General features: G+C 40.8%; 1 protein-coding gene across 2 annotated transcripts in view; it reads right to left on the bottom strand.

Moving 5' to 3' along the window:
* ZFHX4 (zinc finger homeobox 4) overlaps nt 1-24,508 on the bottom strand; it is a 211,665-nt gene that overhangs the window by 3,948 nt on the left and 183,209 nt on the right. The window contains exons 6-11 of one of the 2 annotated variants that reach the window (XM_040261818.1): nt 23,576-23,695; nt 17,037-17,170; nt 16,609-16,809; nt 15,445-15,562; nt 9,212-14,611; nt 1-318 (exon numbers count right to left, since the gene is read on the bottom strand). The exon at nt 1-318 is cut by the window's left edge and continues 3,948 nt beyond it. In XM_040261818.1, the coding sequence (XP_040117752.1) occupies nt 1-318; nt 9,212-14,611; nt 15,445-15,562; nt 16,609-16,809; nt 17,037-17,170; nt 23,576-23,695 (6,291 nt within the window). The remainder of the gene's footprint in view (nt 319-9,211; nt 14,612-15,444; nt 15,563-16,608; nt 16,810-17,036; nt 17,171-23,575; nt 23,696-24,508) is intronic. The other variant, XM_040261819.1, reaches the window with a different exon arrangement.

Raw genomic sequence — 24,508 nt, 5'->3', positions numbered from 1 at the left:
TGCCCAACACTGAAAGAGCAGACGAGATTTTTTCCTCTTTTTTGGGGTGTTTTTCCGGTTTTGTGGCCTCGAGTTCCTCCTCTTTGATTTTTTTGACCTTGTTTGGCTTCGTTGGCTTTTTCTCAGAGTCTTTGTTCTGCGGCTCGGTCTGCTGTCCTGACAGAGAGGGTGGTGGTGGTGGTGGAGGCGGAGGAGGGGGTGGCGGAGGTGCTGGAGTCTGCAGCAGAGGTTTGGTGGGGGCGCTGCTGAGAGACAGGGCAGGAGACGAAGTAGCTGAAGTAGGAAACCCAAGCATGCCTGCACCCGGCGGTGTTAACGCTGCAAAAGGATAACAGAGAGACGCCCACTGTCAGTGCCCAGAGCCACACGGATGCTCAATCCCTAGACAGCCCTCGAAAACATTATTAACACGCACCAGGAATTGTCAAGAGCACCGAGCTTTTGTGTTCCTCTCCTTTTCCCTAGTTAGTTTCAAACCCCCACAGTTAACTCTCAGAAATGGAATCTACACACTTGTGTGTGTTAGTCCCTCAGTCATGTCCAATTCTTCGCAACCCCACGGACTATAGCATGGCTGTCCATGGAATTCTCCAGGCAAGAATACTGGAGTGGGTATCCGTTCCCTTCTCCAGGAGAATCTTCCCAATCCAGGCATGGAACCCAGGGCTCCCGCACTGCAGGCACATTCTTTACCACTGTCTGAGCCACCAGGGAAGCCCTCTACATAGGTGAACAAGATTTTACTCAGAAAACAAAACGCTCAACAGTGGGCTAGGAAAAAAGAAAAAAAAAAAAAAGGACAACCTGGTGAATTGTTGGGTCCTTCTAACTGATACACTTTGCAAGACCCCTCCTTCATTTTAACCAATTTTTACTATACCTCTGAGAAGGTAGACCCACTTGTCCTTCACTGGAGCAGTCTGACAATTACCACATTCGCTAAAAATAATCAGCTATCAATAAAAAATGAATTTCATTTGTTTTTTCTGCCTAACTTCTGATAGAAAAATACCTTTGCATCGGATAAAGAAGGCAGTAGTTAATGCCTGCTGAAGATACCAAAAAACAACTAGCAGTGACATCAGAGCTCTTCTTCACTAGGACTGAGCGTGGTTAGGCCTGATTTCATTGTTAAGGGTACAGGGTAAGCTACTCATTACTCCCTATTCTGACACTTTGGCCAACAGTACTTGATAGGAATTGCATGTGTTAACACACAGCTTTATCACTGACCCCTCCACCCATCCCACCCCCACCCCCCAACAGCCAAACATGCTTCTTCCAGGTTTACTTGTAGCAGGCATAAATGATTCTCATATCATTAGAGAAGGAGAACTAAATGCTCAGTAGGCAGACACATGTGAGGTAGAGTGTGACTTGAAATGGAGATCTTTGCTGGATTTCAAGCATGCAGTCTAATGTAGTGGCTGGTAAAAGCCTATCACAAAGCCATTTTTAGGCTCTGGATAGTTGGGTGAAAAACTAAGCCAGTTCAAGGTAGAAATGGAAACTGTAAAGTCTGTGCCTTTCCTGAGTCTGTTTTTTTAGAGGCAAATACAGTTAGTTGGTTGCAAGAGAAACAGACTGGAAGCCTAATTGGGTTGTGGTTTGCTCTTCAATGAAGGAAGGCTCACTACCGAATGATCCAGACAAGGACCATGATGGAGGTCTGATGGGCTGATGGAAGAAATAACTAGGAGAAGGTGAATGAAGTTTCAATGTGTAGCTGTGGGGAAAACTCTTTTTAAAATATTGGCTAGTCTTCTATGCTAAATGCAACATTTGGGTGTTAAAAAAATGAAAATAACTGACACAAAAAGTGACACACATTTCTTTAGTTAGAAAAAGAACTTTAGTTTTTTAATTGGCCTTTACCCAGCTGAGAAACTTTGTCTAAGGCTTAGCATTCAAGATACTCTCAAGTCCTCAACATCACTCTCAACTTGACCCCAATCATTATCATATTACTGTCAATTAGCCTAGCTTATTACTGGTTGCTCTTCTTTTCAACCTCATCACACCCAATTTTTCTCTGACCTGCTTTGAAATCATTTCTGTAGTTGTATTATTAACAGTATCTAAGGAATTTCCATCATTTTAGGGAATAGTCTTCCAATATCTTCAATGGTAAGTGGCTGCTGCTACTGCTGCTAAGTCGCTTCAGTCGTGTCCGACTCTGTGTGACCCCATAGATGGCAGCCCACCAGGCTCCCCCGTCCCTGGGATTCTCCAGGCAAGAACACTGCTTCCTGAACAATGACTGAGGCCTGTGTGGGCTTCCCAGGTAGCTCAGTGGTAAAGAATCTGCCTGCCAAGTGGGAGACACGGGTTTGATCCCTGTGCTGAGAAGATCCACTGGAGGAGGAAATGGCAACCCACTCCAGTATTCTTGCCTGAGAAATCTCATGGACAGAGGGGTCCAGCAGGCTACAGTCCACAAGGTTGCAGAACAGTAAGACATGACTTAGTGATTAAACAAAAACATGTTTAGGATCACTACTTACTATTACTTTTTTTTTTTAATAAAATGAATTACTTTCTGCTAAAAAATTAATTCAGAAGAATTAATCCCTGATTCATAGAGTTTCAGACATGAGTGATTTGAGTGGAAGAAGCTTTATGGAGGACAGAAGATCCTTCCTTGTACTGTTAGAATGATAATAGGTTGGTAGCCAGCCTCTTTTGCCTACTCATAATGCCAATATTAGTTTTGGATCAAGAACATCTTGGCCTCATACTCAATAATTATCCCCCTACTGCCTAAGTGCTTTCCCTCCTAAATCTAAGGAAACTGCTGGCTTACCTATCTCTCTGACATGAGAATTTAAGACAAGAGAAATTTTAAGGAACTAAGACTTTAAAAAATCGCAGTGGTAGTTAGAAAGCAAGTAGATCAATATTTGTTGACTCAGGCTTTCCTATCAGATGGGGTCTACAAATTGTTGTCTAGAGGTCATATAACAAAGTAATGAAAATTTTTAGAAGACTGCAGTAGGAATCTTAACTACTATAGTCAAAGACTATCAGGGATTTTTAGAAATTCAACATCTTGAGGAATAAGCTGAGTTAAACAACTAGCTAAGTAAAATTTTTAGTAAACGAGATACAGATAAGAAAAATGAATAATGTACATTAGGTCTACTACTAAAAGACATACACTTGTAGATGTTCATAATCAAAAATTCAGTAGTCAACTGATGTATGAAAACCAGATTTAGAAGAGAAAAACTGAACACCAATCACGATGCACCAGTGGTGGTAAATAGGGCTTTCCTGGTGGCTCAGCGGGAAAGAGTCCTCCTGCTAATGCAGGAGATGTAAGTTCCACCCCTGAGTTGGGAAGAATTCCCGGGTGAAGGACAAGGCAACCCACTCCAGTATTGTTGCCTGGAAAATCCCATGGACAGAAAAGCCTGGTGGACTACAGTCCATGGGGTCACACATAACTTAGCGACTAACAACAACAGCTACACAACATACATTCTTTTCTGTTCCCTAACTTCTGGTCCGATTATCTGAGAGATGAAAGTTTTCCTACAGATGATCTCATATTACTGTGATTTGGTTTAGTTTTGTTTTCCCAAAACTGCTAGAGTGTATTGGTTGCTCAGTCGTATCTGACTCTTTGTGACCCCAAGGACTGTAACTGACCAGGCTCCTCTGTCCATGTGATCTTCCAGGCAAGAATACTGGAGTGGGTACCTATTTCCTTCTCTGGGCATCTTCCGGACCCAAGGATCAAACCCAGGTCTCCTGCACTGCAGGTGGATTCTTTACCATCTGAGCCTCCAGTAAAGTCTGAAACTGCTGTCTATGCCCCCAAAGTAATGCTTTTTGGAAGAAAATGCCTGTCTCCCCATGAACATAGCACAGATTTAGTGCTTTTCCTCCAATTTGCTTTGACCTAGGTCTCGCAGAGAAAAACTTTATTCTTGAGGTGAAAAATAACACTAATGATGTACATGGGCCAAAGACAATTGTCCTAAAATTATTAAAGACTTACTCTTATCTAGATTTACCCCAAAAATGCTAGTATATTACACTGAGGTATGAGAAAAATGCAAAAGGCATGTTCTAAAGTTCCATTTAAGGGAACCGGGTTAGTCAGTATTTCCAGAGACTAATGGAACATATAAAAATCAGACACATAAAAAGAGTCAGACACTGCTTAAAACAATAAAGTAAATACATTAAAAATAGAAAATCAAGTTATTTTCCTATTCTTCTTGAGGAAAAATCCAAAAGAAGCTAACCTCCTAAAGGATAAAATGAGAACGTTTTCTAATTTTTTCCAGGTGTACAGGCATATGACTTTCCATTACCATTTTCCCTTTTTGCATATGATCATGATAGAAAAAGACAAATGTGGAAAAATTTTGTAGCAGAAAATAATTCATTTTGTTAAAAAAAAGAAGTAAAAGTAAGTAGTGATCCTAAACATGTTTTTGTTTAGTCACTAAGTCATGTCTAACTGTTCTGCAACCTTGTGGACTGTAGCCTGCTGGACCCCTCTGTCCATGAGATTTCTCAGGCAAGAATACTGGAGTGGGTTGCCATTTCCTCCTCCAGTGGATCTTCCCAGCACAGGGATCAAACCCAGGTCTCCTGCTTGGCAAGCAGATTCTTTACCACTGAGCCACCTGGGAAGCCCGATATTGAACACAGGCCTCAGTCACTGTTCAGGAAGCAGGCTCACATGATAGATATTACTCTTCAAAGGGTCTTCCTTGTGATCTTGAAAGACCAAACAATTTGGAAATTAAGATGAAAAAGTTTTATGAGAATTAATGCTGCTAAAACAATAAGAATTCCATCCAAAAAAGAACAAAATGGGTATTTAAAACCAGGAAATTTGGAGGTTAAATATTAGTCACTCAGCCGTCTCCAACTTTTTGCGACCCCATGGACTATAGCTTGCCAGGCTCCTCTGTCCATTTTGAGCCTTTAAATTCTAAACCTCTGGTTGGCCGATTGTTTCTTTATTTAGATTTTAAGGTGAATGACCTGGGGCTATTTGTTTCCATCAACCTGATTGCGAATCTGGAGGTTGATAAATGCTGTAGTGTTGGAGAAGACTCTTGAGAGTCCCTTGGACTGCAAGGAGATCCAACCATCCATTCTGAAGGAGATCAGCCCTGGGTGTTCTTTGGAAGGAATGATGCTAAAGCTGAAACTCCAGTACTTTGGCCACCTCATATGAAGAGTCGACTCATTGGAAAAGACTTTAATGCTGGGAGGGATTGGGGGCAGGAAGAGAAGGAGACAACAGAGGATGAGATGGCTGGATGGTATCACTGACTCGATGGACCTGAGTTTGAGTAAATTCTGGGAGTTGGTGATGGACAGGGAGGCCTGGCGTGCTGCAATTCATGGGGTCGCAAAGAGTTGGACATGACTGAGCGACTGAACTGAACTGAAATGCTAAAACTGAATATGTACATTTCAATTAAGTCAGTTTGAGGGTGCAGCCTTTGCAATCAGACTTATTACTTATTTTATGGCTGATCTCATTCAATGGATCACTTTTTAGTGATTTTCTTAGGAACAAAATCTTAAAATGGGCCCAAGGTAAACACATCATATTATCAAAATTTATTCATAAAGATAATAAACTGTTAGAAGAGCCCAGAGCATGTGAGAGATATAGGAATATTCTACTTATGAAGTAATTTTCTTCTTTTATTTCATCTAGCTGGTATACCTATTTCTTCCACAAAGCATAGGAGATACTTGTTTGATGAAATGTAATCCAGTAGAAAGATGCTGATAGCAAGATGGAGAGCCACAGCTCTACTCCATGAGATAATTAAAATATTCAGTATTACCCATCACAGATCAATTAACCTAAAAAAGATGTGAGCTGGAAGTGTGGTAATTCAGGCTCTCAGATGGAATCTTGCTGGTAACTGTGCTGTGCTAATGTTTAAACTCCATCAAAACAAACAACTAATTCAAGAGAGACTGCAAATTCCAATAGGTATGTTCATGCACCTTTTCTCGATATAACACTCTTGTCTGTTTTGGTCCATGATTTAATTATACAGCAGATACAGGGTGCCTTTGGTACATGATGCATTTAAAAACTTCAGCTGCATGTAACAAATTCTGGTAAATTCTCTTTTCATTTTTATTGAATTTTCTAATTTTTCCTTGTTATGGCTACTTAGAATCACCCATCATTTAAAAGTTGACATTTAATTTCCAAGTTCGTGGTATTTTTAATGTACCTTTGATATTAATTTCCCACTTTGATATTAATTTCTCATTTAAATGCTTTTGTCTCTGCAATCACCCTCTGTGTTTTTTGAGTCTTGTAACTTTATTGAGACTTTCAATGGCTAAGTCAAAGATTTCCCTTGGTAAATTGTACTTGAAAATATGTGGGTTATTTTCAAATCTTTTTATATTGACTTCTAACATAATTCCACAGTGATAAGAGAACAGACTCTATGATTTTAATACCTTTAGACCATGAAATTTTTGTACTTGTTTTATATCCCTGGATATGTTCCAGTGTCTCCTAGTTTACAGTCTGCTGCTGCCGCTGCTGCTAAGTCACTTCAGTTGTGTCCGACTCTGTGCGACCCCATAGATGGCAGCCCAGCAGGCTCCCCTGTCCCTGGGCTTTTCCAGGCAAGAACACTGGAGCAGGTTGCCATTTCCTTCTCCAATGCATGAAAGTGAAAAGTGAAAATGAAGATGCTTAGTCATGTCTGACTCTTAGCGACCCCATGGACTGCAGCCTACTAGGCTCCTCCATCCATGGGATTGTCCAGGCAAGAGTACTGGAGCGGGTTGCCGTTGCCTTCTCCGAGTTTATAGTCTATGGGAACTTGAATAGAATTTGTATCCTACTGTTGTGTGAAAATTGTATAAATCCTAATTATGTTGAACTGGTTCAGGGTGCTTTTCAGGTCTACTATATCCTCCTACTTTTCTGTATATTCAGTCTATTAATTTTTGAGAGTCTGATATTGAAACATCAACTAAAAATCTTAGTTTAGCTACTTGAAATAATTGTAATGTATAGTGGAACTATATATAACTTTATTCTGTATTTTCCAAGTCTCTTGTAAATGTGTTATATTTTCATAATTAAAAAAAGAGAGAGAGAAAAAAAATAAAAAACCAGTGCTCATCAAGAAGGGCCTGCCTCTAACATCTTTCCACAACTCTGACAGTTTTGCCAATCCATATTTCAGAAGGAGAATGTAAATTATATTTATGGTGGTAGAATGAGGAGAAAGGTTAGGTTTTTAAAGTATTTCAAAAACATATTCTCTCCTCTCCTTCCTGGCTTTCTCTTGTACAGGCCCTCTGGGTACTAGTTTCAGAGTGACAAAGGGGAAAGGCAGTCAGTAAAGGACACATTGTCTAAGCAAAGGCCTTCTGATCCGGTGGAGAGAAAAACAAGATGTCCTGATCACCACTTAGGAGGGTGACTACACAGGACCATCCATCAAAGCTGACTTGCAGATTAAAGGCACACGTACTTGAACTGTTCTTAGCCCAGTGTAAATACCAAATTTTATTCTATTTTACATAATTTTCAAATTTATACGTGTTCATGGAGTTTTTCCACATTAGACATTATGTGGAAAAGCTCTATTTTACATAACTGATCATAGTAGGTTTTCCACATAAGACATTTTTCTAGATATTAGTTAATAATCACAGTGATATATAAAGTGAGACTAGAAGACTAATACATTCAGATGCAAAACAATTAGCCATTGCATTATTCTTTAACTATATTTGACTTAATTGAAAGGTACAGACAAAATACATAATTGTAGCTCCAATATTTAAGGCCCTAAGAATATTCAGATAATTAAACCCAAGTACGTTCCCTACACATAGGTGGACAGTGGAAGGTAGCTGGTGCTATAGTTAAAGAAAATGACACTGAATAAATTTTCTGGGTAGAATTCTTTGTATTTGGAGATTCACTCTGCTTCTCTAAAGCCAACAAATCTTTCTGGACAAGGATCCAGCTGAGTTAGCAGTGGCCAAGAGGTCACCTGACACCACTGTTTTTATGTCTCCCAAACTAAAAATGGGAATATTTTCCAAAGTCACATTAAAATGAAAATTGCCATCAGAGAAGGACGAAATTGAAAGGTTTGAAATTTATGTAAAAAGTCTAATTTGGAAAATGAAAAAAAAAAAGAGCCTTCCTATCATGTTTTGGAAACTTCCCAGATGTATTAGTTCATTCTAGATGTCTCTTTGGAATGTCATAATTTCCTTGTAAAAATTAAAAAATATATACTGTTAATCTGGAAAACAAAACTTAGTTTAAAAAGAAACTAGAATCTTTTTTTCTTCTTAGTTTGTGTCAGGTACCACTTTTGTTATATGTGTGGCTACATGAATGCCTATAAAACTGTATTCAGTTTTTTTCAATAACTAGATACTTATACTTATTCACAAAATCTAAACTATACAAACTGCATTTCTCTTGATAAGCACAGAATTGGATTCACCATCTAGGAGTGCCTCAAACAGTTGTCATTTTGTTCTGTCTTGATTATAAATCTAGGCGAAGGGTGGTGGTAGAAAGATATAGAGTATTATTAATGTATTTTTAAGGTTGTAAATATACTTGAACAATAAGAAATAAAATGAATGCTACTAAAAGCAAAATTGTACAAATTATCATAGAAGTGAATTTTTAGTAATTAAACTTTACATATCTGTTTTATTACCTGCTAGGTATAATTCAGGGGCATTCCTGTGGCTAGAAGCTCTTTGCTTTTGAACTTCCTGGCATTTAAGGGGGAAAAAAACCCAAAAGAGTACAAAAGCAAAAAAAAAAAAAAAAATTCAGTATCCCTTGGAAAAACATAAATTAAGATGCCAACGAATGCTTTAATACTTTACTTTCTTAATATGTATAACAAATTTCATGTCACGTGTCTTCACTGAAATGCCATTTGAAATTAATTTTGAAATGAGTATAAAAAAGGAATGTTTCTGAGATATGATATAAATAATATATTTATGAGATGCTAATCTACCCTTTTCTGCACGTTTGGGGTGGTTTACTGCCTGTTTATTACCTATAGCTACTGAACTATATATTTCAAATAACTTAATGGTTTCACTTACTGAAATTAAGAGATCCGATATACCCCTATTCTTGGTTACATGTCATTGGCTGCCTAATATCACTTAATTCATTAGACTGACTCTCCTTGACATGACTTACTGTTTGAATTTTGTGGAAATCCAGGCAAGGAGGATGGACCGTTCATTCCAGGGAGAAGGACGGGGGGGAGGCCCGGGAGTCCTGGGTAGGCTGCGGGCAGACTGATGCCATGGAGGGAGCTGCTGTCCATCATGCTTGGCTGCTGTACTGCTAATCCCAGCACGTCTGAAGCTTTCTTTATACGGTCAAGTTCTTGCTGAGCCATCAGCTGTCTAACGGTCGTGGGAGCCAAGTAATCTTTCTCCCGATCAAGCTGACTCCCAACAGTCTCCCTCACTTTGGAAATGTGTTGTTTGGAGAAAATATGATCTCTGATGGACAAGCGGGCAGAGTACTTCACCCCACAGAGGGTACACTCTGGTTTGGCGCCTTCCGTTCCACTTTGATTGATCATGAAAGGCTTCCCTATGTTAATTTTAAATTTCTTTTCCTTTGCCCTTGCATTCTGGAACCACACCTGGACCACACGTTTGGGCAGACCAATCTCATTCCCTAGCATCTCACATTCTTGCATGGTTGGAGTTCGGTAGTCACTGAAGCAAGCCTTGAGAACCTTGAGTTGGAGATTGCTCATCTGGGTTCTGAAACGCTTGTGACCTGGTCGGTCGTTACTTTTGGATTTGAAAGGATTGCTGGAGCCGAATGGATTTGGTGAACTGGGGTCAGCTATGCTAGATGTTTCACTGCGGTCGGCATTGTCATCGGGGTCATCCGTGATATAAAAGCTTTGGTCGTGGTCACCATCTTTATCACTGAAAGGTATCGAGGGACTTGTGAGCGAGAAGAGAAACTTCTCATCACAGACCTCTGTGGTGGGGGTGGTCGCTGTTTTTGGCAAAGCGTCGAGAGTTTTCCCCTCTTTAGGAGACAAAGCTGGCTTCACCTCTCCGGAACTCCCGGTGGTGCTTTCCATTTCTGCGTTTCCCTCGTCTCCGGTGGTGGCGTCACTGATCGCTGTATTAATGGACGAAGTCTCATCAAAATCAGTTTTATTTTGATCATACCCAGCCTCAGCAGGAGGGGCGTTTAAATTCTCTACATCCTCAGAACATTCCGCTTTGAAAGAAGAAGGGCTTAACAGATTCTTCGGTGACAGTTCTGCCGTCTTGCTAACAGGTGTCGACACTGTAGAAGCCAACTCATTCTCACTCGAGAGATCGATTTTCGTTAATGGCAAAGATGGATAATCAAAATAAATGTATTTCTGCGGGCTATCTCCACCATCTTCGGTGGATATTAAAGGGCTTGGTGGCAAGCTGTAACCTGCCTGCTTGCCTTCGTTCCAGTGCCGGGAGCGAATGTGGCTTTCTAAGGCTGACTTGGCCTTGAACAGGGCTCGGCAGAAAGGACAGCGTTTATGCGATTGTGCTGGACCCACTGCCCGGAACTGGCCTTTTCTTTCTCGTGCTCTTGTATTCTGGAACCAGACCTGCACGACCCTTTTCTTCAGCCCCACTTCCCGCGCGATGTGATCGAGCATTTTCCGGGTGGGGTTGGAATCCAGTAGGTATTTTTCATAGAGAATTTCCAGTTGCTCCGGAGTGATGGTGGTCCTCAGGCGCTTATCGCGGTGTTGGTCCTCCCCACTGTTCCCGCCTTCCTTCTCACTGCAGTTCTCCTCCTTCTCATCCAGCTTCCTCTTAAGGGAAGCGGCCACGGTGGCCGGGGCTGTGGGGTGGGAGGAAGCTGTCTGTGGGGGCATCTGTGTGAGAGGACCACCGAGCAGCTGTCCAGTCATCAGGGAATTGTTAGGGTCGAATATCATGTAGGGCATGTCCATGGGCCGTTCCAGGAACGGGGAGTGAAGGAATTGGTTCTGAGCAGCCAGGAAGTGCATGTGCTGATGCTCCTGCCAGAGTTCCAAGGTAGGGAAGGCAACTGTACACTGATCACATTGGTACTGAAGTAACTGTGGAGGTAGACTGTTCTGGAGAGAAGTCATGGAAATCTGCAGGGGACTGGAAGGGACGGGGGTCTGAGAAGCCGAGGGAGGTCGTCCCAGGAGTTGGGGCGGTTTGGGTGGCTGGGGCTGAGCGGCCGAGGCCGGCGGTGGCGGTGGTGGGTCCGAGGAAGAAGATGCTGACGGCAGGGCTGGTTTGGTGCCTTGAGGGTGGGGCGAGGGGTCACCCGGCTTTGGCTTTTCTGTAGGACACTCGGGCTTTGGAGACGTCTTTTCCGGTTCCGGTTTGGGAGATGGGATCAGGGGGGTGCTGGTCCCAGAAGCAGAGCCCCCAGCAGGGGCAGGAGCGGTTTTGGCTGCTTCGGTCTGGCCAGGCACTGAACAATGCTTATACACCACCTGATCTGTGGCGTCCATGGAGTCTTCAGTTTGGCTCTCATCTTGGGCGTCATCGTCTTCATCCTTGTAACACTGCTTTTTCTGATGCGTGATCAAGTCGAAGATCCTGGGGAAAACCACACTGCACTTTTTACATTGGTATTGCATGTTGCTGGTTCGGATGTACCGCTCATTTGTGAGTTCTCTTTTTTCGTTGTCTTTTGTCTCTGTTTGATTCTCATAACTCTTCCGCGCCTTCTGCCGAGCATTCTGGAACCAGACCACAATAACTCGGGTGGGGAGATTGAGAACGGTGGAAAGTTGTTCAATTTCATCATCTTTTGGGTAAGCGTTGGTGTCAAAAAAGTCTTGAAGAACCCGAAGCTGGTAGTCAGTAAACCTGGTCCTGGAAGACCTTTTACTGAAGGATGTGTCTGATTTGTAGTGTTCTAGGGAGGAGGGCTGGGGGTCCATTCTGATATCTTCCAAAACCGTTATGGGAGGGTTACTGAAGTTGTAGGGCGAATCCTTATTTCTCTGCCGCTCTTTAAAAAGCGTGTTTCGAAACCAGTGCTTGATAACCTTCTGGGAGAGGCCAGACTTCTCTGCCATTTCCTGGATCTGTTCTTCACTCGGAGAATTGTTGATGTCGAAGTAAGCCCTCAGGATTTTCAGTTGGTCGTCCGTAATTCTCGTCCTCGGGCGTTTGAACTGCGAGTGCCTCAGGAAGTTGGGATCCAAGCCAAGCTGCTGCTGGCAGAGCTGGGTGAGGTCCGCCGAGAGTGTGTCCATTGGAGGCAGCTGCAGGGCGAGCTGGGGCGGGAGGGCGGGATGTTGCACCGACTGCATCATGATGGACGGAAAGAGGGGAAGATCCAGGGATACTGGCAGCTGGACCTGCGGGGGTGCAGAAGGGGGTGGGGGCGGGGGAGGTGGAGGAGGGGGCGGGGGCGCGGGGGCCTGCAGTGGGGTGGAGACCGCGCTGGGCAGTTTCACTGGCCCCAGAGAAGGAGGCTGTGGAGGAGCGGGAGGCAAGGGAGGCGGTGGAGGTGGGGGAGGTGGCGTTTCCGGAGAAGATGGAGAAATGGGATAAAGCTTGTCATAGGCCTCCCTGTACTGACGGGCAAATTTTTCCAGCGCTCCGTATGGAAAAAACTGGCCGTGGACATGCTCCTGGTGACTCTTTAGAATGAGAACATTGGAGAACAACTTCCCACACGTCCCGCATTCCAGCTTCTCCGTGCTTTCGCCTTCCCCACTCTTGCCCTTCTTCTGTACCTTCTGCCTGTTCTCGTTGTACTGAATGACCAGTTCAAAACCAAAGTTTTCCAGTAAGGCTTTGGCTGCGTTTCCTCGGGCCCCTGAAGCGATGCGGGGCGGCGGGATGGATGGTTCCGAGGACTTCAGCTTCTTTCCGAGGTCTTTGCTTTCTTTGAGCCCTTCGCCTTCACTTACACATTCTTGCTTTGGCTTGTCTTGCTTCTCGGCCATCTCTTCTGCCTCCTTGTAAGAGGGTACGTCCTTCACGATGGGGCAATCGGCACTGGCCACGGTGGTTTGCTCTTGTTTCAATAACTTGCTGGCCTGCTGCTGCTGCTGCTGCTGCTGTTGTTGTTGCTGTTGCGGCTGTGGCTGCGGCTTTTGAGATGGCAGGTGGGGCTGTGTGGCCTGATACTGTTGTGCTTGCTGCTGGAGAATCTGGAGTTGAGTTTGGCCAACGTGATGTTGGCTTTGTATCTGCTGCTTCAAATCTTCAAGCAGGGACCCAGCCATTCCCGTCATGCCCGGCATGCCAAAGGCGGCAGAGCCTACTGGCAAGCCCAGATCTGGCCCCAAGCTGAACTCCGTCCCAGGGATGTAGAAGGGAAAGAGAAACTGAGGCTGCTGAAACTGCAGCAGAGCTTCTGGGGTCATAGGAAAATGGGGCAAAAAGGCAGGGTTGAGAAACTGAGGCTGAAAGAAGGCCGCCTGCTGTTGCAATTCGTGCTGCAGCTGCATCTGAATCTGTGCTGGTGACTGCGGTGGGTGATGTGTAGGTTGAGCAGAGATCAATTCTGGAGTTTGCTTTTTATTTAATTCTTTGGCATCTAAGTGGGTATCTTTGCTGCCTACTGCTGCTAAACTAATGGAATCTAACATCCCTTGGCTGGGACTGTTAACACTGGCTGCCACTCCATGCCCGCCAGGTGCATGACCACCGCTGGGCTCTAGCTTCGCTGCCCTTGCCTTTGTCTGGTGGAGCACAGACCTCATGTGGATTTCCAAGGTCGAGCTTTGGCTATACGCAACGTTGCAGATGCTGCACTTGTAGGGTTTGTTATCTGGGCTGTTGTTGGTTTCTTGAGGGACAGGGCTGGAGGCTTCCTGCAAAACCTTTTTCAACTTGTGCAGGTGAGATACTGAGTTATAATGGACCAGGAGAATGTTCTTCTGGGTGAACGACTCTTTACACACGGTACACTTATATGGGCGAGATGGATCGAGGAATTTTTCCATCGTAAAATTTGGCCCTTTTCTAAAAGGTAAGGTCCGCTTTGGTTCAGAGCCCATGTCATCTGGAATAGAACTACTGTCACTCCCTACAGGACTTGCCTTCCCTTCATGGTCCACCTCATACTCTCTCTCCATCTCCTGCTCTAGGGCATGCTCCTCCTGGGCCATAGGTTCACTCTCTGCCCATAGTTCCCCATTCACGGGCAAGGAGGCATACAGCTGTTGAAGTTCGGCTTCACTCAGTTCGGGGTGGCCTGCTTCCAAGTGTTTTTTTAAAGCCTGGAATGTACGGAAACTACGCTGGCACAGGTTACACATAGTGGCGGCCCGAATCGCATGATACTGGGAATGTATCTGAAGCTTCTGCATAGTCTTAAAAGCCAAGCTACAATGGTTACAGCGATACTTGTAAACGTGGCGGTCTGAGACAGAGAGTGGTTGCCTTTTCTGCTGTTCACTTAACTGATCTTGCAGTGTGTCGGAGATTTTCATATCCTTACTGCTATTTTTGTTCCATTCCGACACTTCTGTGGCTTCTTTAGTTGGTTTCTGCTCCTCGCTCTTTATTTCCACACTAGCCTTTGAATCATCGAGACCCGCCATACTTTTGTCATCCACTGGACTGTCACCTGTGTGAAGAAAGCATAAACAGCACTTACAGGAAGGAAGTCTACAGATTAAATGCCAATGACTATTGTTATGCAGGAGCCTCTGAAGGGCTTCCTTGGTGATTCAGTCAGTAAAGAATCTGCCTGCGAATGCAGGAGATTGAGGGTTCGATCTCTGGGTTGGGAAGACCCCCTGGAGAAGGAAATGGCAACGCATTCCAGTATTCATACCTAGAGAATCCCATGGACAGGGGATCCTGGTGAGCTACTGTCCATGGGGTCGCAATGAGTCAGACACGACTTAGGGACTACACCACCACCACCATTGTTTAGGAGGAACCTCCAAAGAAATCACCTCTGACCTCAAGGAATTTCAGCATGGGAAGAAAATAAGTCAGAATTAGCATGCTACCACCAGTATGACAGCAAGGGTTATAAGCACAGTGTTCAAGAATTAGAGCCCACAAAATATTCCTGGTCAGTGGTATTTAGGTCCCCCCTCAATCTGGTAAAGAATTTGCCTGTCAAGAAGATCCCCTGGAGAAGAAAATGAAAACCCACTTGCCTGGGAAACCCCATGGACAGAGGAGCCTGGTAAGCCATAGTCCATGGGGTCACAAAAGAGTCAGATATGACTTAGCAGCTCAACAGCAACAATAACAACAAAGGGTCATTTACAGATAACCAGATAGTAAATATGCCTTGGAAATGACAGTTTTTGGAAATGTGTGTTTTTTTTTTCCTTTGTGCATCTCAAAAATATAAAATCTTTTACCGTAATAATGCTAGATCAGCATCATGAATAGAAGGCTCAGAGTGTGTCTGGCACAGATCCTGGTCACAGGCTGGCATACCTGAATATTTCCCAGCCCCCTCAGCTGTGATGACTACAGGTGTGTCCCGCTCTGACTTCTCAGAGGCAGCTGCTGGCAGTAGCAAGCTGTTGGGCATCATCACATCAGGGACCGGCACCTGTGAAAACCAAAGGGGTTCATGACAAAGGTACCCCAGACATCATGGACTCCATCACACTTTACCCCAGACAGTTGTGTACCCCAGTTATATTTTCTAACCAAAGCAGGGACATTCTGTGACTCTTAGAGGTCAATGCTCTCCTTTCAAATTTCAGATCAGTGCTGTGGCAATGCTGTATTCTTTACTTTTCTTTTTTAAAAAAATAAGCTTGAAGGTTTCTGTAGCCCAGAAATGATAGCCAAGCAAAGATGAAACTCCTAGTGCCCACAGGAATCATTTGATTAACATTATAGGTATATTCAAAAGCAGAGACATTACTTTGCCAACAAAGGTCCATCTAGCCAAGGCTATGGTTTCTCCAGTGGTCATGTATGGATGTGAGAGTTGGACTGTGAGGAAAGCTGAGCACCAAAGAATTGATGCTTTTGAACTGTGGTGTTGGAGAAGACTCTTGAGAGTCCCTTGGACTGCAAGGAGATCTAACCAGTCCATTCTAAAGGAGATCAGCCCTGGGTGTTCTTTGGAAGGAATGATGCTAAAGCTGAAACTCCAGTACTTTGGCTACCTCATGCGAAGAGTTGACTTATTGGAAAAGACTCAGATGCTGAGAGCGATTGGGGGCAGGAAGAGAAGGGGACGACAGAGGATGAGATGGCTGGATGGCATCACCAACTCGATGGACGTGAGTCTGAGTGAACTCTGGGAGCTGGTGATGGACAGGGAGGCCTGGCGTGCTGTGATTCATGGAGTTGGAAAGAGTCGGACACGACTGAGTGACTGAACTGATTGACTGACTGATAGGTATGAGAATAAGGCTGCAAATTTTGTGTTGTTGAATCAGCTATTCTTGTATCACATTTGGGGTTTATTCCCAAGGCACAGGAGAAACAAACGGGACTTTACTTGTGATTTCTACAACACGGTCAACAAGAGCTTGTCGCCACCCAGAAGAAATACATTTCTGTCACACAATAATGACAGATTTTATGTTGATACCTTCACAGAGATTATGGCACACATGCATCACCACTTGGTACCCTTACTGTCATAAGCAGCTTCTCCACACAATCCGGAGACACACTGTGCAAATGCGTCAGATGAAGCTGGAGGTGCATCTTGTTGCTAAGGACGTCCTGGCAGAGGGGACAGCAGATGACCGGCTGCACTGAGTGCTGTGACAGGACGTGCATCTGGATACGACTTTGGTCCCTACTATTGTAGTTACAATAAGGACACTGATAGAACTGGAAAATATTGAATAAACATGACTCCTATTAGTTAACGGATGTTGATGCCTTTGGAGCATTTGAAGTCAGACCAAGAGTTAATCACCTTGCCAATTACAGTGTCTACATACATTTCAACAGCATGGAAGGGTCTGGGGGCTCTAAAATGATCAAGGCAACAATTAAATATATATACATGTTTACACAGCAAAGGGAGAAAAAAACAAAAAACAAACCATGTGTACCTGCTCGTGACAGAATTTATTGTCCTCTGTAGGCTTTGATCTTTTTGTTGACACATCCTCTTCTTTTGCCAGCAGAAGTGGCTGGGTTCCCCCTGCCACACTGACTTTTAGCTCCTTTTCTGGTGTGATTACTCCTGATTCCCCAAAAGAGAATAGAACATCTCAGTCTTAAAAGACTGACAATATCAAAATCAGAAAAATGATGTCTTTCGCATAGCTCTAAGTCCACTGAATCACTAAAAGGAGGGGCAAGCACTTGTAAATGATGCTAATCTCAGAAGGCAAAAACACACTTCTTTTTGTCCACTGACCAAGTGGACTTTATAAATGTATTTTAAAATGTACTTCTGTCTCGTGTTTAGATAACCCTCAGTGACCATGAAAGATTCATCAATGACACATGCCCTCTGCTGTCTCAATATACCTTTATCACATTAAAGCAAATCTATTCCCATTCACAAATGCTAACTTAGAAAATAATTATTTTTGGAACTGTTTCATTACCTTTTTTTTTTTTCTAAAATTCTGGGACACTAAAAACACTTCAAAATTCTGAGAAGGGCTGACCAGTTATAATTCACAAATGAAACCAATGCTTTTATGTGGTGAATATAGGATTTTAAAATTATACATTATGTATTCACCACTGCTTTTTTGTGATTTATCCTTGGCTTTAGATGTTTCAGCAGTTGGCTGTGCATATGACATTGTAGTCCAAATCAAGAAGACAGTTGTTTTATGAGGTTAATCAGAATATTCGGTGTTAAAGATGGTTTAAAATTTTGCCAAGATGAGCAGTGTAATGTATAGAAGCCTCACACACATCAAAAGATAGAGTGTGATTCTAATTTCCCAATCTAACAGAAAATTCTTTCCAGCATCAATTTTCCCGATAATCTCCTCTGTGAGGCTGGATATTACAGCGACATTGGGTAGGCATGTCACATACATCTCACGACAAACACAAAACCTCATTTACCAGCCATTCCAATCTCATCATAGCACGGCATCATCTGACCTTTTTTCTGCTGTTTATTATGAGTATTTCTAATTTTAACTTTCAATTTTCACCATCTTCCAGTCAATTTGCAACTAAATTATTTCCAGGGTGAGGACACTATCACTGGACAACTGGGTGCAAATACATCTTGAAATGCAATGAAGCTAAACCATTGATTGCTATCAGACCCCGCGTAAATATAGAGTCTAGGCGTAATCTGATTGTATGCTGTGCATGAAGATTTATCTTGATTTTTTTTTCCCCAATCCACATACGGTTCATATAAATGAACAAATTACACTTTATTGCAAAATAACCCAGTTTTAATTTAAAAATAAGGTCACGGATGTTATGAAAACAACATAAAAATGAACCCCAAAATAGATTCTTTTTCTCTCCTGGATGGAGATGCATGTTTTATACCATATAAATAATTTTAGGAATTTTGAATTCTGAAAGAAATTTGAAAGTAAGTCTGACTCTAAGGAGACCAAAATTAAAATAGAATTTAAAAGACATAATGACAATAATGTTATTCCATTGAGGTCTGTGAAAGGTATAGAATTAGTGCTACAATTTCATACAAATTGCACTGAGACTTATTTCTACTGATAGATATACAAACACTAGATTTTATTTGAATTGGTACATTTGTCTTACATATACAGATATATTAGAGAAACTTAGATTCTTTCTAGATATTTGAAAATATAATTTACTATAGTTACATTTGAATGATTTAAATCAGAGATAAAGAATTTTATCACACTGATTAAACAATATCCAAGTATTTAATATCCAAAGATATCTCAAAACCAAGAATGTTTATTTTATAATTAATCCAGGTATCAAAATTTTTTTCTTCTAAAAGGAAAATTCTCAAAGCAGAATCTATTTTGTGCTATTGTTTTAAAAGTATTAAAAACAAATACAAGAAAACAATGTGATATATAAGGTTGGCAAATAAAACTGACTGCTTAAGGTGATAGATCAAGTTGTATAAAATGATTGTCATTTAAATCAGTGAGTGTCTATCAGTTGCTTTTTTCCTGTGAGACTGGAAAATTTTTGTTTTAAAATTCCCTAATAATGAGGGAGAATATGCTTCCTTAAGAGAATAATACTATGTCATATTCCCTTATCATTCTTTTGTGTACATGGTAGAATCTGACATGATCAGTAATAGGTTGGTCCAATTCCATATGCTATCAAAGACTGTCACACAGAAGGTAAAAGAGAATTTCCATAATTCTTGTTGCTTGCAGGCTTTAGGAATATCAGAAAGAATAAACTTTCTGGAAACTTCTAAATCTATTAAATGTATAGCTATGGATTACAGCTTATTTTTATAAGCATATATCTTCTAATGTTAGTACTATAAAGGATCAAAAAACTGATTTCAAGGCTTAAAACATTTTACTAAGACTGTACATTGGTGTAAGTATTTGATATAATTAATCCATATTATTTTAATGTATATTCATATTATCAAGAATATAATTGCTTTTGAATTTAGGGACATTTATGCTGCCTCAAGAAAAGAGTTAAGTTTTATGGTCACTATTTCATAACCACTGTGGTAACTGCTGGATATAGTATTCTACCCTATATATATGTCAGCTTCAATATTTTTTGGCTAATTAAGTTAATTAAACCATGATCTTAATGTAAGCTAGGGGCTCCCTAAAGACCATTTTATTTTAAATTGAGAAGAAGTTATAAAATCTAGACCCTCAAACTCTAGCTAGGCACCTCAGAAATACATGCTACTGATAAGCAGCAGCAGCAGAGAATGTTAAGATGCAAGAGTATATGACAAAAACAGACTCTTGAAGCTAAAACAGGTCATCATGATTATTTGCAAAAATGAGGGACCTTATACTTTATGCATGTATGCCTTTTCTACAAAAAGGGGTACCACCTTAGGTATTTACTGCCTCCCTGGTGAATTATAGGAAATCAAATCTGGAGTCTTTCTCTGAATTGTTTTATTCTAGAAATATATTAAATAAATGCTAATTACTTTTAGGAAGGTTTTAAGTTTTCTGACTACTCATAGTTTATGTCTTCAACTTTACTTGAAATGAACACTGTTTTGTTACCAAAATTTTGAAATGAGATCATAATTCATTTTGTGTTATTAAGGCCATCACAGTATCTTCAAAAAACAATGTCATTTTAATGTACTTTTAACTAAAAAAAATGAAGTCTAATTTCAAATAAATACTGCCAAATAGATGAGTAGATGATTATCTGTCAGTTATGGGGTTATTTAATTTGCATGAGATTGCTAATATAAAAATGACATAATTCATTTCAGTTCAGATGCCACCTACTTAATAAATTTTCAATCCCTAAAATACAGAAGGTTGTAAAATGGTTTATGTTCATAACAACTAAGGAAAATCCAATAACATATATGTATTCAAAGCAAATCTTAAAAAAAAATACAGCAAAATCCTGGGTTATTACTTATGAATCAATGTATTTATAAAGTTTGAATACTGTAAAACTTGGATATAACACTAGATGTTATTCAACTCCAAATAAGCCTAAATTATAATGACTGGTACAGTATTCTTTCTAATGAGACTAGAATGAAAGGATAATTTTAATTGCAGTAATGAAGGTTAATTTCCATCTTTCCTCATGTTTACTCCCTTATTAAAAAGCGGTCCCCTTAGCCATGGCAGAGACATATTACATTTTCAATGCAAATGTATTAATCTGGATAAACTCTATATTAATTCTTGTAGTGCACAGAGCTATAATTTGGATTATAATTAATCTAAAGTGGCACTAGATTTAAATGACAATATAAATGAGGCATTAGGAGGCTTTTCTATTATGAATGAATATTCAACAAATATAACTTGCATATTGCCAAGTCTCATTTTGAAAGCTCCCATCCTAGAGATTAATGTCAGCAACAAAGTACAACAGCTTATACAAACACCTTCTTCCTAACATGTGTTAATTCCTTCCTGTCTAAAAAATTCTGTGTTAAAGTGAGGTCACACTGTTTTCCAATCTAGCACATTCAGATAGTGATTAATGTATAAATTTGCCAGGATTTTTGACATTTATAATTGACATCAGGAAGAAAACCAATATACACATAAATGGATAATCATTAGAAATACTTAAAAGAAAAAAAATCCATGTAATAATTTTTTCACCTGATCAGATTCAAAGTAGAAAGCAGAAAACTTTTGTTAAAAGTTCAGGTGAGAGTGGGCACCCCTGTCTTGTTCCTGATTTTAGAGGAAATGCTTTGTGTTTTTCACCATTGAGAATAATGTTTGTTGTGGGTTTCTCATATATGTATGCCTATGGCTGATTCATGTTGATCTATGGCAGAAACCAACACAACATTGTAAAGCAGTTATCCTCCAATTAAAAATAATAAATAAATAAAAATGTACCAAGGGGGTTAAAAATGTTCATGTGAATTGTCAACAGTAAGAACTGTCAATGTTTGGGACATTTCAAAGCTAAACATTCGCATTTCAGTAATTCCTTTGAGTTGGGTAAAGTACATTTTTATCCCTATAGATGTAGTTGGAGAGGCATTTCTATAGGGCTAAAAATGTGTCTTAGAAAACTATCATTATCTAATGGTCTGTATCTTCTCACATGCCTGAGTCCTGATGAGATGGTACAATGAGATGTCCAAGAAAGCATAATAACTCATCAGGCCATTAGGGAGTGACTGAGACCATTATTTATATAGCCCAGTAAACCAAGCTGATGGAGATAGAGCCCTTGTATCTGTGGTATGTTCCAAGCAAGACTCTTTACTCATTGATGAGATTGGAGCCATTTTCAAGAGATTCCCACAACTCATTCTTTACAAGGTATTAGTTACTGAAAACCAAGCACAATGTCACATTCCTAAGCATTACGTGAATACTCAACAAGCACCAATGGGCTGTGTGTTTGACACATTCTTCTGAATGTGTTGGGTTAGGGGGTGGAACATACCCTGCAGTCTCTTTTGGTGAAACTGAGAAAATCATTACTGAAGGCAGGGAGAATCATGGCCTTCCTGAAGTAGTCAAGCAGCTAGCTTTCATGAGATCCTCCTAGACCTAAGCTGACTCCCTTGCTATTTCCAATTCTTTTCAAATGAAGTTTAGATGGCACTGCCCTTGACCTTATCTGATCACAAGGTATTTCAAATACCTTGTCAGTAACCCCAGGAGCTGTATTATTATACAGCTAGGGGATTTTTTTTTTTTTTTTGTACATTCTTTAGGCTCAAAACCAACCTTAGATCCTCTTTGTTAAAATCAAATTAGAATCATATGCTAGCCACTATATGCTAGATGCAAATTTAAATGGTACCTTTTCACTGGATTCTGGAGAAAAATTCAGCATGGAAGGGTATGGGGTGGGTAGCAGAGAGGCTCTTCAAATAATTTGCAAAGGGAATGGCAAATTTAGATTTGCAAAGACTGAATTACAAATGCAGGATAATTCAGATTTAAATAAACTTGCACGTGAAAATGGTATTTTTTGCACAACTCAATGTCTTCATAGCAAAAACAAGCTTCTTTAGATGCGGCTGTCACTGGAATTCCAGGAAAAGATAGATGACTACCTGAAACTAATAGGCTTGAACCCGTTTCAGCACTTCTTCTGCTTCAATGAGTCCAACATAATAAAACTAGGTATAGCGTGCAGCAAAAGTAGCCAATGTAATATTCATTGCAACCATAGATTTCCATCTCATACATACAAAGCATGGATGAAGTCATATATTTGCCAAATCAAACACAGAAAAAGCCTTAGGTATCCACACCAGATGCTGGCCTAGGGTTTGTTTGTGCACAAGTAAATGTCATGACACGAAGGTTTGTTTTCAAAGACAGTAGCTTTCATTACTGGGATTTGTCTATTCTAGAAGATCAAAATTACCCAGCACCTAATCCCTTCTCAATGATATTTCCTCTTCTTAGGCTGAATCATCTGTAAACTTTTTCACTGGATTTTGTTTGAAATGCCTCAAATAGATGCCCTTAAAAAGGGCAAATTCCTGAGTGTAAGTTGTAAAAAAAAAAAAAAAAAAAACAGAAAGCAAGGAAAAATAACATTTATTTTTAGGGTTACGTGGTTTAGGGAGGGAGGGGGGTGATATGATTGAATGAAAAAATTCAAGTGATATCTAATCCCATGCTTATGAAAAATTAATATGCCATCAGAGGAATCACAAGTATAGCTAAGATTAATGAAAGGCGCTTAAAAAATTACAAGCACACAAACTGATTTGATTAAAAAATAATCTCGCTGGTCGTCCTGCAATATTCTTCAACTTATCCACATCTATTCTGTCAGATGGTTATGATTAAAAATAGGTCAATGGGAGGCTACTGATAGAAATCACATGCAAAATGCACATGCAGTGAGTAGTAGTGGGAACGTTCAGACAGTTTAAAATGAATAAAGGCTTTTAATAAGCTGGGGGTGGGTCAGCAAAGGAAGGGTTGATCGCTGGGATGGGTCAGGGAGGGAAAGGTGAAAGATGCTAGCATCTTACCAGAGTCTTTATTAGAGTTTTTGCCTTCACTATTGTCTCTCTCACTTGTGTCTTTCTCATCCTCGTCAGCCCCGGCTATAGGTTTAATGGCTCCTTCTGTCTCCTCACTCTGTTCTTCTGCTAAGAAACACACACCAGTCAGTAGGATGGAAAACCCCAGAAACACACACCCGAAAATAAACGACGTGACCATTTAAAAACTTTGTTACTTAGGAATCATTTGCAGACATTCCTTCTCAAAAAAGAACATGAATTTATTCAAAAGTCACTATTAGAACCTGCTGGCTCTACCAATGCAGGGTTTGTTTTTTATCTCAAGCCACTTCTTTTATTTCCACTGAGAAAATGTGCCCGTACTAAATTAAAAGAAGTCTCAAAGAAATGCGATTTGAGCTAGAAAAGATTTAAAAATGAATGCGAGGCGATTTTGTAATTTCAATAGTAGAGCCTTCGAAACTACATGAAGCCGCTTCTCCACGGACTTGGATAAACAGCAGAATGAAGCAAATTCTCAGAAAAATGTCTTCATAATATAATGTGATAATGATGGGTTAAATATAAGACAGGTGTTACTCTCAACTTTCAGTCCTTAGACCTCAGAGGAATCCTTTGGAATTTGTCAGAGTAAGATCACAAAACTTCAGTTATCCTGGGATTTTTTTTTTTTTTTCTATAGGGGGAGCTCTATGGAGTGTAGGACAGAAGAAGGTATACTTCTTCTATGACAACCACATCACCCCACACCTCATTCACGGGTTTCACACCAGCTAGATTACATGGAAATCCTCATAGTAACTCAACCCTATTTAATTATTCTGTAAATCTTAGCTACGCCGCTGCTGGTGGATTAATCTGTTTATGCAGTTAGCCTCTATGCTGGGTCGGTGTAGCACTAATCCGTGAAAGGCCCACTGTTCTCTTTCATCCTGCGAT

The sequence above is a fragment of the Oryx dammah genome, unplaced genomic scaffold (genome assembly GCF_014754425.2).
Source record: "Oryx dammah isolate SB20612 unplaced genomic scaffold, SCBI_Odam_1.1 HiC_scaffold_19, whole genome shotgun sequence".
Taxonomy (NCBI): Eukaryota; Metazoa; Chordata; class Mammalia; order Artiodactyla; family Bovidae; genus Oryx; species Oryx dammah.
This window is presented reverse-complemented; position numbering and strand designations above follow the sequence as displayed.